The sequence below is a fragment of the Pundamilia nyererei genome, unplaced genomic scaffold (genome assembly GCF_000239375.1).
Source record: "Pundamilia nyererei isolate P.nyererei 1_Seehausen unplaced genomic scaffold, PunNye1.0 scaffold00009, whole genome shotgun sequence".
Classification (NCBI taxonomy): Eukaryota; Metazoa; Chordata; class Actinopteri; order Cichliformes; family Cichlidae; genus Pundamilia; species Pundamilia nyererei.
In genome coordinates, this window is record NW_005187410.1 from 3,764,071 (window position 1) to 3,776,388 (window position 12,318).

A 12,318-nucleotide genomic window follows, 5' to 3' on the forward strand; every position below is an offset into this window, starting at 1 on the left:
CTCCAAGTCTTCACAACCAAAACATACAGTTTTGGGTATTTAAAGCTAACACTAGTAAGTTCCAGAGACAACTATCTATAGGAAAGCAATGGGAAGGAAAAATAACACGTGTTATAGGGTTAAGGTCTTGGGCACAAGATCAATTGGTTCATCAGGTCTCCGCAGCATTGAACTCTGTTCTTCTTAGAGGTAGTCCCTGATTTATCTTGTGATGCAGTGCAGAACAGACATCCAAAGCCTCCTATAGAAGTCGAACTGGATAAAGGGACACCAAAGGCAAAATGTGATTCACATCATTTTAATAGTAATTAAAATGGAAGAAACCTACTAAAAAATATTGTCTTAGTGGGCTAAGAGGTGATTACTCATGACAATTTTACATTGCTTTGCAGTGACTCTTTTCTCCAATAGTTTAAGTGGACCCTAATCATGCCCGAAAACAGTCTCTCACTCTATAACTAAGCCAAGGATCCCCTCTATGTAGGGTGAAAAGGGTTTTTCTTTTAATCTGTCAACAAATATATGAATCTAAAATGAAGAAAAAGTTGTGTATTGTGTAGATCATAAAGATTCAAAATGACAAGTCAAAAACACATTTTAGGACAAGCAGTGAAAACATGACACTGACAAGAATGGTGTACATTGTGCCTTTTTAAAAATGTGTTTTTTGGACTGAAAAATCTCCTATTCAGTACCGTCCAGTGCCTTGGATAATTTTTTGTTTGTTTCTGTTTTTTTATTTCCCCTTGGACAGGAATGTGTGTCAGTGTTGTCAGCGTGGGTGATGGTTTATTGAGGTTAGGGTTAACAGATTTCTGTCAACACAGTGTTTTGGTTCATTTTATTTTTTTTAATCAAAAGGGCCTTCAGAGCAGGACTGAACTTTTTACACTTCAGTTGATTCTGAAAGTATCTTTTTTATTGTTGTTATTATTGTTGTTATTATTATTATTTTTTTTATTTTATTTTTTTTTAGTCTTCCATATTTTATTTTTTTATATTTTTTTGAGGGAAAGTAAGTTGGGTCTTAAACATGTATTTCAATCAGTTAATGCATAGGCTTTTGTTTTTTAGCATCATGTATGCAGTAATGAATACTGTCTTCTGAGATATATTATTTTTAACTGCAGCACAGTTTTCCTGTATTATTTAAGTTTGTGCTTTGGTGGGGTCCTTTTAGTTTGTTTTTGTTTTTTTAGTGTTTTTTTTTTTTTTTTGCTTGGTTTTTTTTTTTTAAGGAAACTGTGAATGGAAAATATTGTGCCCAAGGGAGTCCATTTTTACAGCAGGGGTTCTCAAATGAATTTCTGGTGCAGGCACTAGTGTTTAGATGGCTGTGGATTAATGTAAATTTGTTTTAGTGGCGGAAGAATGGATACAAATGTTCTGTGTTAGAGTGCCTTGGTCTAATGATTATATTTTGAACTCAATAAATTCAGTTGGGTCCCGCTTAGAGCTATTACATTTCAGTTTTTCATTTAGCCTGCAGAGGGCGCTTTGCAACTAGAAATCCAACTTTGCCTGTTTCAGTAACCTCCTCACTTTGTGTGCTTGAATATGAAAATATATCAAAAGTGATTTAGATACAAAAGAAATTTTAATATTTATTTCAAAATCATGTCAAGTGAAGTTGTCTATCTACAGTTTGAAACCAAACACAATGAAAACGAAAAAATTACCATTTTGTGCAAAACATATGCATTTCACAGAATACGAAATCGAATTAAATAAATCAGGCACATGATGTTTTACAACTCACAACCAGCATGAAACAGAAGACTTTTTTTTAAGATAGAGAAGCAATTTACTCAATACAGACTTTTAATAAACCACAATAAATACACATTTCATTATATCATTCGTAATAAATACTGGAACATAAAACCAAACACAGGATTCCCACATGGATGTCATCATATTAGCCTTCTCACACTGTATGCTTTGGCACAGTTAATCAGAACTATTGGCTTTGCCGATGCCACCGATTGCCTGAAAGCAGTCCGTATACTTCCTTCGTGGCACGTGGCGTGACAGGTCCCAGCTACTCGAGTGTCGCACAAAACCACCCAAACTCTTGCGCCGAGTCTTCTGATTATAGTGATGTTGCGGATATTTGCAGCTTGGAAGTGGGACAAATATCAGTATTCATGCAGGAGCAGGGAGCTCAAGGTAACACCAGCATTACAGCAGCGCTGTTTACTGAAGTATTGCAGTCCTCCACTTGTTGAGCAGTCACTTCAATTTCCATCTTGTCTGTGATTTTAAAGGTTATTTATACATTTCTGGTAAATATTCTTTCCGTATCTGGTTGTCATTTTTGATGGCTTACAGGACCCCAGGAGCCCTACTGTGTACTATTTGAAAATAAGTTTTGATTGTCAACCTTGAACATGTTTACCCCTTATAGTTTTAATAACTGTATATTGTTAACCAAACAATGCTTAAAATACAAATATAAAGCACTGTTAAAGTGATGAAATGCCCCATCGGCTGATTTTACTAAGGATTTTCTGTAGAAGAGAAAATCTTTTTAAACCATTAGTCGTACAAAACAAAAATTAAAATCTTTATGGGATTTACGTAAATAAACATCTAAGTTGTTAGACAGTATAATGTTGAAATCCCATAAGCATTAGTGGCACATTTCTAGAGGACATATTTTGTCCACTAGACCAGTTACTGTTCAAATTAATTCTATTTTACTGATAAATATTTCATAGTTTTTGGACATATGTCAAAGTATGACTTCATTAATATCCCTGTATTTTAAAAAAAAAAAGTCTTCACATTAAAAATCTTCTTTTATAGTGACACATGCTAATTGTGTTATTCTAAGAGTAAACAGCGGGGAGAAAACTGAAGTCATTTCAAACCAACTGCATGCCACTGGACCCCAACACAGCCCCAACAAGGCTGTGAATTGATTTTGACATTTCCATTGATATCATATTCCAAACATACAAATAAGTTTTCAGGCTTTTTCATGCTTTCCAAAACCATAGAAAAGCATATAATTGTGACGAAAACAAGAAGAAAAATGTACATTATGTATACAACACTTTTTTTTTTTTTAAATATAAAACAATGGCATTTTTTCCCAAACATCACTGAGATTCCGAAAACTGCATGCGTATTGTTATCAAAACATTTACAATAAGTATACACATACTTCAAAAACAATAAATAAATTGACAATAAGCCTTTTTTTTTGCACATTTGACACATATAGCAGACATAGAAAAGTTCCATCTACAGTACAATATCTGCTTAAAACTAGAACTTTACATCTGAAATTACAGGATACATTGCACAGCGTGACATAAATTATGCTTTGATGTTTTTTTTGATGCGTTCGATTTTGCAGTTAAGCACACAATGTACTGGAGACAGCGAAAAGCACCTCAAAGCCTTTTACATAATGAACTTGTGGCTTTATAGTTACAGCTGAAAATGCATTACGGCGCAGTGAATTGCTTTGAAATTTAAGGTCAGATAATCCAAAAAGGCCATGATCATGTTCCTCTTGAAGACGTAATACTACTTAAAGAATACTTAAAAAGGCGAGGCACACTAAATGGCTGTGACCTCAGGGCAGTGGTCTGGTAAAGGCAGGTTCTTAGTGTTGTTTGCTAGTAAGGTCAGGTCAGAATGTCCGTTGAGACTTGACTCTTGTGGTGGCTGCTCAGTTGTCATACATGAGCTGTGACTGCTGTAGGAACTCTGATTGTTATTGTTCAGGTAGTTTTGAAATGGAGCCTGGTTCTCGTTTTCTGCCTGGTCCTCAAACGCCGCTTTGGACAAAACTTTATTCTTCGGGTCAGGTGTATAACAGCTCAGCGGGGTGGTAGGGGCACCACCGCTCAGAGTAAAATGGTGATTGACTGCGTATTGTTCTTCAGCATGATTAGAGTAGTCTGTGTACTGCTCAGCAGTGACGCTGAAAGGTCTCTGGGCCACGTTCCCGTTGGTCGTACTAACTGGATCTTGGAATGCCAAGTTTTCCCCATAAGGTTCACTAGGCTGGCTGGTTTGGCCGTTGGAGATGGCGCTCGTGCCCCCCAGCTGATAGTACTCAGCCGGAGAGGAGTTCATTAAATAAGTGTTCCCATTAATGTGGTTGTCATGTCCCACAGAGCCATCACTGTAACACAGCACAGAGGATAAGGGCACAACTTCGGTATGAGAAACCGACGGTGTCGTCATGTCGTCTTCAAAATTCTCAGACTTCTCTTCATCATCGTCGTCCCCCTCCTCGTCCTCAGAGTCGCTGTTAGCCAAGCTTTGTGTGCTGGAATCAGACAGCCCGCTGCAAACACTGCTACTGTCCTCCTCATCGTCCTCATCTTCGTCGTTTTCCTCTTCCTCCTCCTCGTCCTCTTCATCTTCTTCCTCGTCTTCATCATCTAGTGTCTCCTCCATGTCGTCTGCAGCTTGAAGGTGCATGCTGGCCGCCTGTGGAACCGCATCTGACAGAGAGTACTCCAGCCTGTGCTGTGATTGAGCAAAAGGGTTTCCACTTCCCAGGTCGCTTGCTTCGCCGTGGTACCCGTTGGTTGGGGACGGCTGCTGCTGCTCACGACTCTTCTCCAGTTCGAGTTTCATTATAGTGTGCAAGAAATGCGTTCGGACGCGAATGGGATTGAACTCCACTCTTCCAGTTGAATTGCTGCAACCTTCTTTTGTGCAGCCACATGGAAATGACATACGATCCACCTGAAAGCAGAAAAGCAAAAAAAAAATGTACAGATTTTGTTTTAAAATAACACGTAAGCAAGTTCTTTCATGTAGTCTATAAATTATTCATGTAAGCACATTCTCTTTAAATGGGCCGCATGTTTTTTTTTCTGTTTACAAGTCAGAAAATAGAACATGAGGCTATAGCATGTGTGTCATAGGATTTACCTGGCATTTGATCCCTGCAATGCTGCAGGCGCAGGTCTCAGGGTCACAGAAAACCCTGCAATCACAGCCACAGTCCTCTCTGGACATGCGAATAGCCCGAAGTTCATGTTTTTCTTCCACATCAATCTTCTTTACCCCAGAGGAGCGCAGCAGTGCCCGACGCTTTTTAGTGGTAAGAGGCTGCAGGAAGAAGTACTCGTCTACTTCTGTGTTGTCCAGATCAATGTCATCATCAGATATGTCCTCTGCTGTGAGTGTGTTGGCCTCTTCAGACTCCACTGTGCCATTCTTAGTCAGCTTTAAAAACAAAAAGGAAAAAATATTCAAGCACAAATAATAAGCTAAACATCAGCATCAACAATCTGGTTTATTTGAAACGATAAATCATTCAGGAAAAATTCATCACAAACAATGACATCTGCTGAATGTAGGTCATGAAATCCACAGTAAAAAAAGATTTACAGGTAGGATTTTGTTCAGAAACGAATACAAATGCTTTCACCTTGAGTTTGATTGAGTTGAGTTTCTCCTCCTTCAAGTGGTCTCTGAGCATGTCTCTGTGGATCCTCTTCTGCTCTAGGGCAAATTCACCCACAGAGTACTGCCTGATCCAGCTGTGCCTGCTGGACATGCCCAGTGTGCTGCCTCCCTGGCTGGGCACGCTGGTGAAGCCCTGCCGTCGGCTGAAGTAGTACACTGTCACATTCTCAAAATGCACCCTTCTCGTCCGCAAGCGCTTCTCCCTCTTTAATATTGAGTTAGCTGAAAAGGAAAACAGGAAGTCTGAACACAGTACAGTGCATGCATGCAATTCTTGTTTTTGTTGTAAAATGGTTTTGATAATTAACTAACGCCACGTGGAAAGGATTACAGCTCTACTTCAAGAGCTTATAACTGCTGATTTTTTCAAATATATTTTTACCATTTTTTTCTGCTAGAGTAGAACTATTTTACATCCATGTAAAATAGCCTCTCTCTTTTATATGTCTACATCTCTCTATTATATAGAGAGATATAGATGGATATAGACATATAATGTCGTGAATTAGCACAGATTTTCATCATGTCTCTGTGCTTCCACTTGGCATGCAAGTCTTTAGTGTGTCTTTTTAAGGAGTGCTCTACAAGGGGGAGGTGCAGAGAAGAGGGCAACACTGGAGCATAAATAATCCCCTGCCTGGCCCAGAGATGGAGAGAGCTGGTTCACAGGAGCAGTGTTCCCAGTATTCACCCCCCTATCAGACAGACAGGACAAATAGAAACCATCTGGTTCCAACAGCTCTCCACCCCATGCAAAAGCAGACAATGCATTTCATTACACGTGTAGAGCTAAGAGAGCAAGACTGCTGAGAAGAGCAGAAGAAGCGAAGAGTAGCATTACCTATAAAAACAATAGATAAACAATTAACAGATGTTAAGAGCTATGTAATCAGATTTCATATGATGAATAGATTTCATATATGAAATTTGTCCTAACAGGTCTTCTTTTAAATGCCCCAAGACTCTGATCTGACTGTTTCGTAGACACTCTAAAAGAAACAGACTACAGATGTTTTTCTTCTTCTCTGCCCGACACCACAGCAAAGGATGTAAAGCAAAGCCACTCAGGACTTAAGTGTTTCATCTGTCTGCCAAGCTACTCAATCACTACATGCATGTTACTTCACAAGAGCGCTGCCTCCCAGTGCGCAGCTCTCTTGTTGCTATTAGCTGACCTTCGAGGCCCCGGTTACCGGCGGCTGCGGTTGACACAGAGGCCAAGAAGAACCTCAAGAGATGCACTACAAAACTTCTGTCTCTAAACTCCCTTACTGAGGAAACGGCCCCCGTCCCTATGTATGTCATTCATACACGCAAAAAGGCATCATCAAAAACTCTTATTTCACATTGTTTTCTTGCTACCTGGCTTACCTTTTATTTATTTATTTATATATATAGCACCATAATCCCAACAACACACACATCAAAACGCTGTATATTGGAAGACCCAACAATAATAGTAACACCAAATTAACCAAGTAAGCAAACTGTGCAGATACACAGGAACACAAACATGCTGCCCAAATGTGGCTCTTTTCTTTTTTAAGAATCAAATTACTGAGATTTTTCAGCCAGCATCTGAATGTTTTCAATATCCCCCGAAGTATTAATGACCTAGTATTGTTTAATCTATTTCATTCACATTCCATCGCATGTCTTTAACCGTAAGATTCACATGTGCACCGTGTTCTTTATTAGAAGTGACTTCAGTATCCTTTGAAACCTGGAGAGGAGACGTGTCTTTTGTGATAGGTTTCTCTGAGACTGATTTCTTTTATTCAAAGTCGTTTTTGAGCCCAGACATACTGTGAGATCTTTTAACAAGGGGGCTCCTCTGAGTCACCTATAAAATCTCAGCTCAAAATTATATTTGCATATCTTTAGTGGCTTCTTCATTTCACTTGTCTACTTGTACCTCACCCCTATCCTATTAATATTGGACTCTAAACTACAGCTGAGGAAACTCATTACTTGACTTACAGAAAAATAATCTGCAAATGTTTCAATGGATTCATCATAAAGAGGTAAATATTTTAAAGTGCATTTGATGATTTCATCTTTCTGTCTAGAAATGTGCTGGGGGGTTTGTTATTTACATATATTTTGATTTTATATTTTAAGAAAAGACTAATAAAGAGTTACACTGGGATCTAGAAATTGTTTTATCCATTTTATAGACTAAACAATTAACTGATCAGTCAGCTGATTTCAAACAATTAATAATGCATAACCCACTATGCATGAGTCTGTTCTCAACGGGGCTGCTCTCATTAAAAACAAACAAACAAAACTAGATTGCAATAAGCAATCATTATTTAAAACAATAATCTTGTTTTTAGATACGTTAGATAGATATTGCATTTACATGTGCAGCACCAGTAATGTTGCACTCATGCAGCTTGATACAAAATCAGCTATTTCCTCTGGCTGGGCCAGTACACTGATGATGTTACTAATGAGGGAGGCTGCTTGTGCATGCTTCCCTTTTATTACAGCACCAGACTCTTTGCCTCCTCTCCTCTCTAATGCACAGCCATGACTGTAAATTCATATTACATTCCGCTATCGACAGACATGCACATTTGTCTTCTTTGAGCAGCATCCTGCAATAACTGTAGGCTGCAAAATAAGGCTGGCTCAGATTTTGCGTAAAAATCCCTTTCAGTCCTTTAGCTTTGTCTATCACGAGGCAAAATGAAAACATTAATCTTACTGTCACTGAATATAATGCACAAATTTAAAAGATGCAGGCACTCACAGGTGAAAGGGCCTGAAGCAGAGGGGTTGACACTGTCGCTGCTATCCCCACTCTCACTGTAGGAGACCTCATCATCAGACTCCCGCACGGAAGAGCACGGGGAGGAGGAGGCTTCCACCTCCTCAAATTTCCTCTTCAGTATTCCGCTCATGGCCCGCCGCATCTGCACCTGAAACCGACAGACAGCAGAGGGGCCACACATTATTTAATATCCAGTTCGGAGCCCTCATAATCTTCAACTCGCTCAATTAGCAACCAGCCAGACTCTCCCACCATCACTTTTACTCAAACATGCACAAAATCTCCACTGCCACCGTCTCAGCTCCCAGGCACTCTCCTGGCAATTGATCACTTGGCACAAAGGGGCAGAAAAAGAAAGACAAAAGCTGTGAATTATATACTATGTCTTCCTTACAGGAAGTTCATTCCAGTCTCTTTGATTGAGAGGTTCAAAAAAAAAAGAGAAAATGGACCAGCTTGTCTAGCGTTTTTACTTCGCAGGTTGAAGTTATGTACAATATGCAAAATCTAAGGTGTCTGCAATTTAATTGCTGCTATAAAACACAGAAGTGATTAAAAATATATGCACTGGTCGAAAATGATGTCTTTCTCTTAAAAGAAGACACTAAAATTTTCACTTGCATGGGATGTGGAATTTTAATACAAGTGCAAACCCAAAGATGTTCATTTTCATGTACAAGTATGAGAACAATTTCATGTCTAGTTTCCAGTCCCCTCTGTACTATGGGCTAATCGTGCCGCTCTTGTTTTCCTCCATCACTTCTGTTTTCCCACACGTTCAGATTCACCTCATTCAAAAATGTCAACATCGGTACTCTGGTCCACTAAGCTACCTTCTTCAAACAAAACTTAGTCCTTGGTCTATAAAGTCATTGTAATCTGTCACACTCCCTTTCAAGACGTCAATCGTGCATCACTCTTCCTCTCCTTTTCCACCTCATCTGATTGTCCACCATCAAAATCTAGACCCTGGGACATCCAGTCACTATCTCCAAAAAACCCCTGAAAACAATAAAATAAAATAAAAAACAACTTCAATTTTGCATGTTCCAATTTCCTGCATAAATTGTTCCTCTCTTCAAAATGCTCTGCCCTTATTTGGAAAAAAAAAGAAGGCTTCCTACAGAGGATAAAGAAAAGGCCTCAGGTGAATGCAGTTAGAGCCATCGCAAATTGGAGTGAAAATCTATACTGTGAAAAGCTGTAACTGCTGAAACAATGTTGAAAAATGCACTCTGTAATCATGCATCATAAAGCACCGCAAAGATATTAGCAACAATGGAATAATAGACATGATCACTGCAACAAATCTTCCAGAGAAAGCCGCCACAGCGCTGCTATGTAAACATATTTTAAACATGAGCTCTACAGTAATATTGGACAGCGATGTTGTGCACAGTTTGTTATCTGCGTGTAGGTTCAGCTGGCTGTTTGTGGTTAGCATGTCATGCTGTGTTGTAGTGCTGCAGACCACTTCAATGTCAACTGAGAGGGTCCATTAACTCCCCTGAGTGATGATGCAATTAGACAAATAAACAAGAACAAGCTCATCAGTCAAATAAAATAAAACAAATTATGATTACAGAAACTGGCTCTACGACACTGCAATAACTATCAGTTGCTCCTTTTTCCTTCTTTTTTTTGATAAATATCCTGCCATTATTCTTTAGTGTGTAATTAATGACCTGCAACATTGTAGGACTTGTTTAGTGGTAATCAGTATTTACATGACATTGATTAGGAACGACATTTTAACATAGTAAATTACTTGTTTTCCCTGCTTTAACAGCAGTAGTTGGAACGTCTTGTCACATTTCAAAATAAGGCCAGTGAAATAGTGCTGCAGTAGCACAGCAAGGATTGCTATGACTGGCAGCTTTTCCCTTGCTGCCTTTCTCTCTGAGAACCTGGAATCAGTAAAGACAGTGTGCATCTTCACCCAGTCCCACTCCGTCTATCTGCCAGAGCAGCTTGTGGGGGAGTTCCATTCACAGACAGCCTCAGTGTTTCATCTGGGCTCTGCTATCAAATCATTACAGATGCAAATGCTGCCTGAGAGACATGCTGCCTGTGAAAGAGGTGCAACCCAGAGAGGACTAGCACTGCCAGCAAGAGGGTCATTGTTCCCGGGAGGATGTGCTTGTTCAGTGCAGTGACATGGCAACACCAGCATTTGGAGAACCTCCAGAGTCAACAGCTCTACCTACAACTAAGGAATGTGAGGCGTCCTCCATCTGGGAGAATGTGAAGAGGAGAGGAGTCAGTCAGGGTAACCTCACTGAAAAGATTTCTCACCAAAGAGAAATATTTATTTATTTATTTTAAATAGAAATGGGAGCCTGTATCCTGAGCTTGTAGATTTAAAAAAAAAAAAAAAAAGTGAATGAATGGCTGACAGGAAACTCAAGATCAAAATACTCACTTTTATTACAAGAATAAGATTAACTGAAGACAGACTAGATTACACGAGCCTGCCCTGTGATATTTTACATTTTCATTAACAGAATCTGCTGGTCTCAAATCAAAAACAGCAAAGAAACTGGTTTATTTCACAATCCACTTAATTTGTCAGCCAACAGGAATGGAAATTTCCACCAGAAATGACCTGTGCAATTTTAGTCCATTTTCTACTGAGGGTCCTAATTAGACACTATTGTTGGAAACCTATTCGTATGCTTAGCCCATAGATAAGGCTGCACTAGGCTTTGATACCAAAAGTGGTTTCCATGGAGATTCTAATGTACTCTCACAACTAGTGCTTTCCCATATGGCAATGTTTCCAGTCTAACATACTGTGTACAATAAAACTCTGACATTAGAGAATGAAGTTAATATTTAAGCAAATTCTGCTGATGCATTTATACACAGTTTCTCCTTCAGACGAGTGTATAATAGTTCATCTGTATTCAGCTGTGATAGCATGAAAAGTTAAAATCTTAACACTGCATACAAATGACATCATAAACCACAGAGCTGTGGGTAACATGGGGTGAACCTCTCTCATCGTGGCTAAATAAAAAACAGAGATGGTTGCTGCTCTCCAACAGCTCTTTCTTTGTCTTCACTGTTGCCTTACCACTAATCATGGCTGGGCAGCACACACTATGGTACAAGAGAGAAAATCCCAGAGAAAATAATGCAGCAAAAAAGCCAGCTTGGAAAGCCCCTCCCTGTGTTTGCCTCTGTCGGCACACACATCAACTGTGGAACCCAACTCTTATCCTTAATCAGCTGCGCGCACAGCACTGTAGCACACTTGCATTATGAATACAATTATTTACCCATCATCATTCACAAGGTTCCCACAATAACAATAAGCCGATTTGACAACGCAAAGCTCAAAACACTCATCCCAAGTGATGCCAATAAGCCTGTGGCATCTGGAGCAAGTCATGACACATCAATCCTACAGTGGCCACATTTCACTTCTGTGCATGGCCTGCCCCCTCACAGGAACAACTGACCTGTATCCACTGGCTGAGTGTGACTCCGTTCACCTCTTCTCACAGCAGTACAGCAGCACAGTCACAAATGTGGCTATTCAAAAAAAGTGAAACATGATGAATGAAGAGAGTCCCATTTTGTTTCAGTCCACTGACTTGCAACGACCCCTGAGCTCCACGGGCATGAGAAAAAAGGGTGCAGGAGTGTGAGACAGACTGGTAATTTTCCTGTTCTGACTGCACTGTCGGTACCGTATGCTTTATTGTTGCAAGATGACAGTCTATCTCATTTTAACTGCCTCTCTCTCTCTCTCTTCTTCTCTTTCTCTGTCTCTTGCTGTCTTTTTTGGCCACACAAAGGCTCATTAGCTGCAGCCGGCTGAAAGGCAGGAGCCTGACTGGAGAAGAGTGGAGCAGAGCAGAGGCAGTCTGTGAGATCACATGGGTGGGATGTCTGAGAGAGAGAGAGGAGGGGGGAGGGAGGGAGGGAGGGGGAGAGAGTCAGGCGTGCCTCTGCTCCTGCTGTCTGCAGATATTTTTACCAACATGAGCTGGAGAGAGGAGGGGGCAGGGAGCAGGGAGTGAGGTGGGAGAAGTATGAGGGGGTGAGTAAAAAGGAGAATGAAAAAATATGGGAGAAATTTATAAGGGTCG

At 40.0% G+C, this 12,318-nt stretch overlaps 1 protein-coding gene across 3 annotated transcripts in view; it reads right to left on the minus strand.

The window, feature by feature from the left end:
- Window positions 1-1,625: 1,625 nt before the first annotated feature.
- Window positions 1,626-12,318, minus strand: part of csrnp3 (cysteine-serine-rich nuclear protein 3) — a 25,021-nt gene continuing 14,328 nt past the window's right edge. For 2 of the 3 annotated variants that reach the window (XM_005723429.1, XM_005723430.1), the window contains 4 exons: window positions 8,201-8,369; window positions 5,405-5,664; window positions 4,903-5,199; window positions 1,626-4,713 (listed from right to left, as the gene is read on the minus strand). In XM_005723429.1, coding sequence (XP_005723486.1) covers window positions 3,571-4,713; window positions 4,903-5,199; window positions 5,405-5,664; window positions 8,201-8,369 — 1,869 coding nt within the window. In that variant the 3' untranslated portion in view covers window positions 1,626-3,570. Of the gene's footprint in view, window positions 4,714-4,902; window positions 5,200-5,404; window positions 5,665-8,200; window positions 8,370-11,685; window positions 12,048-12,318 lie in introns of those variants that run through there. The other variant, XM_005723431.1, reaches the window with a different exon arrangement.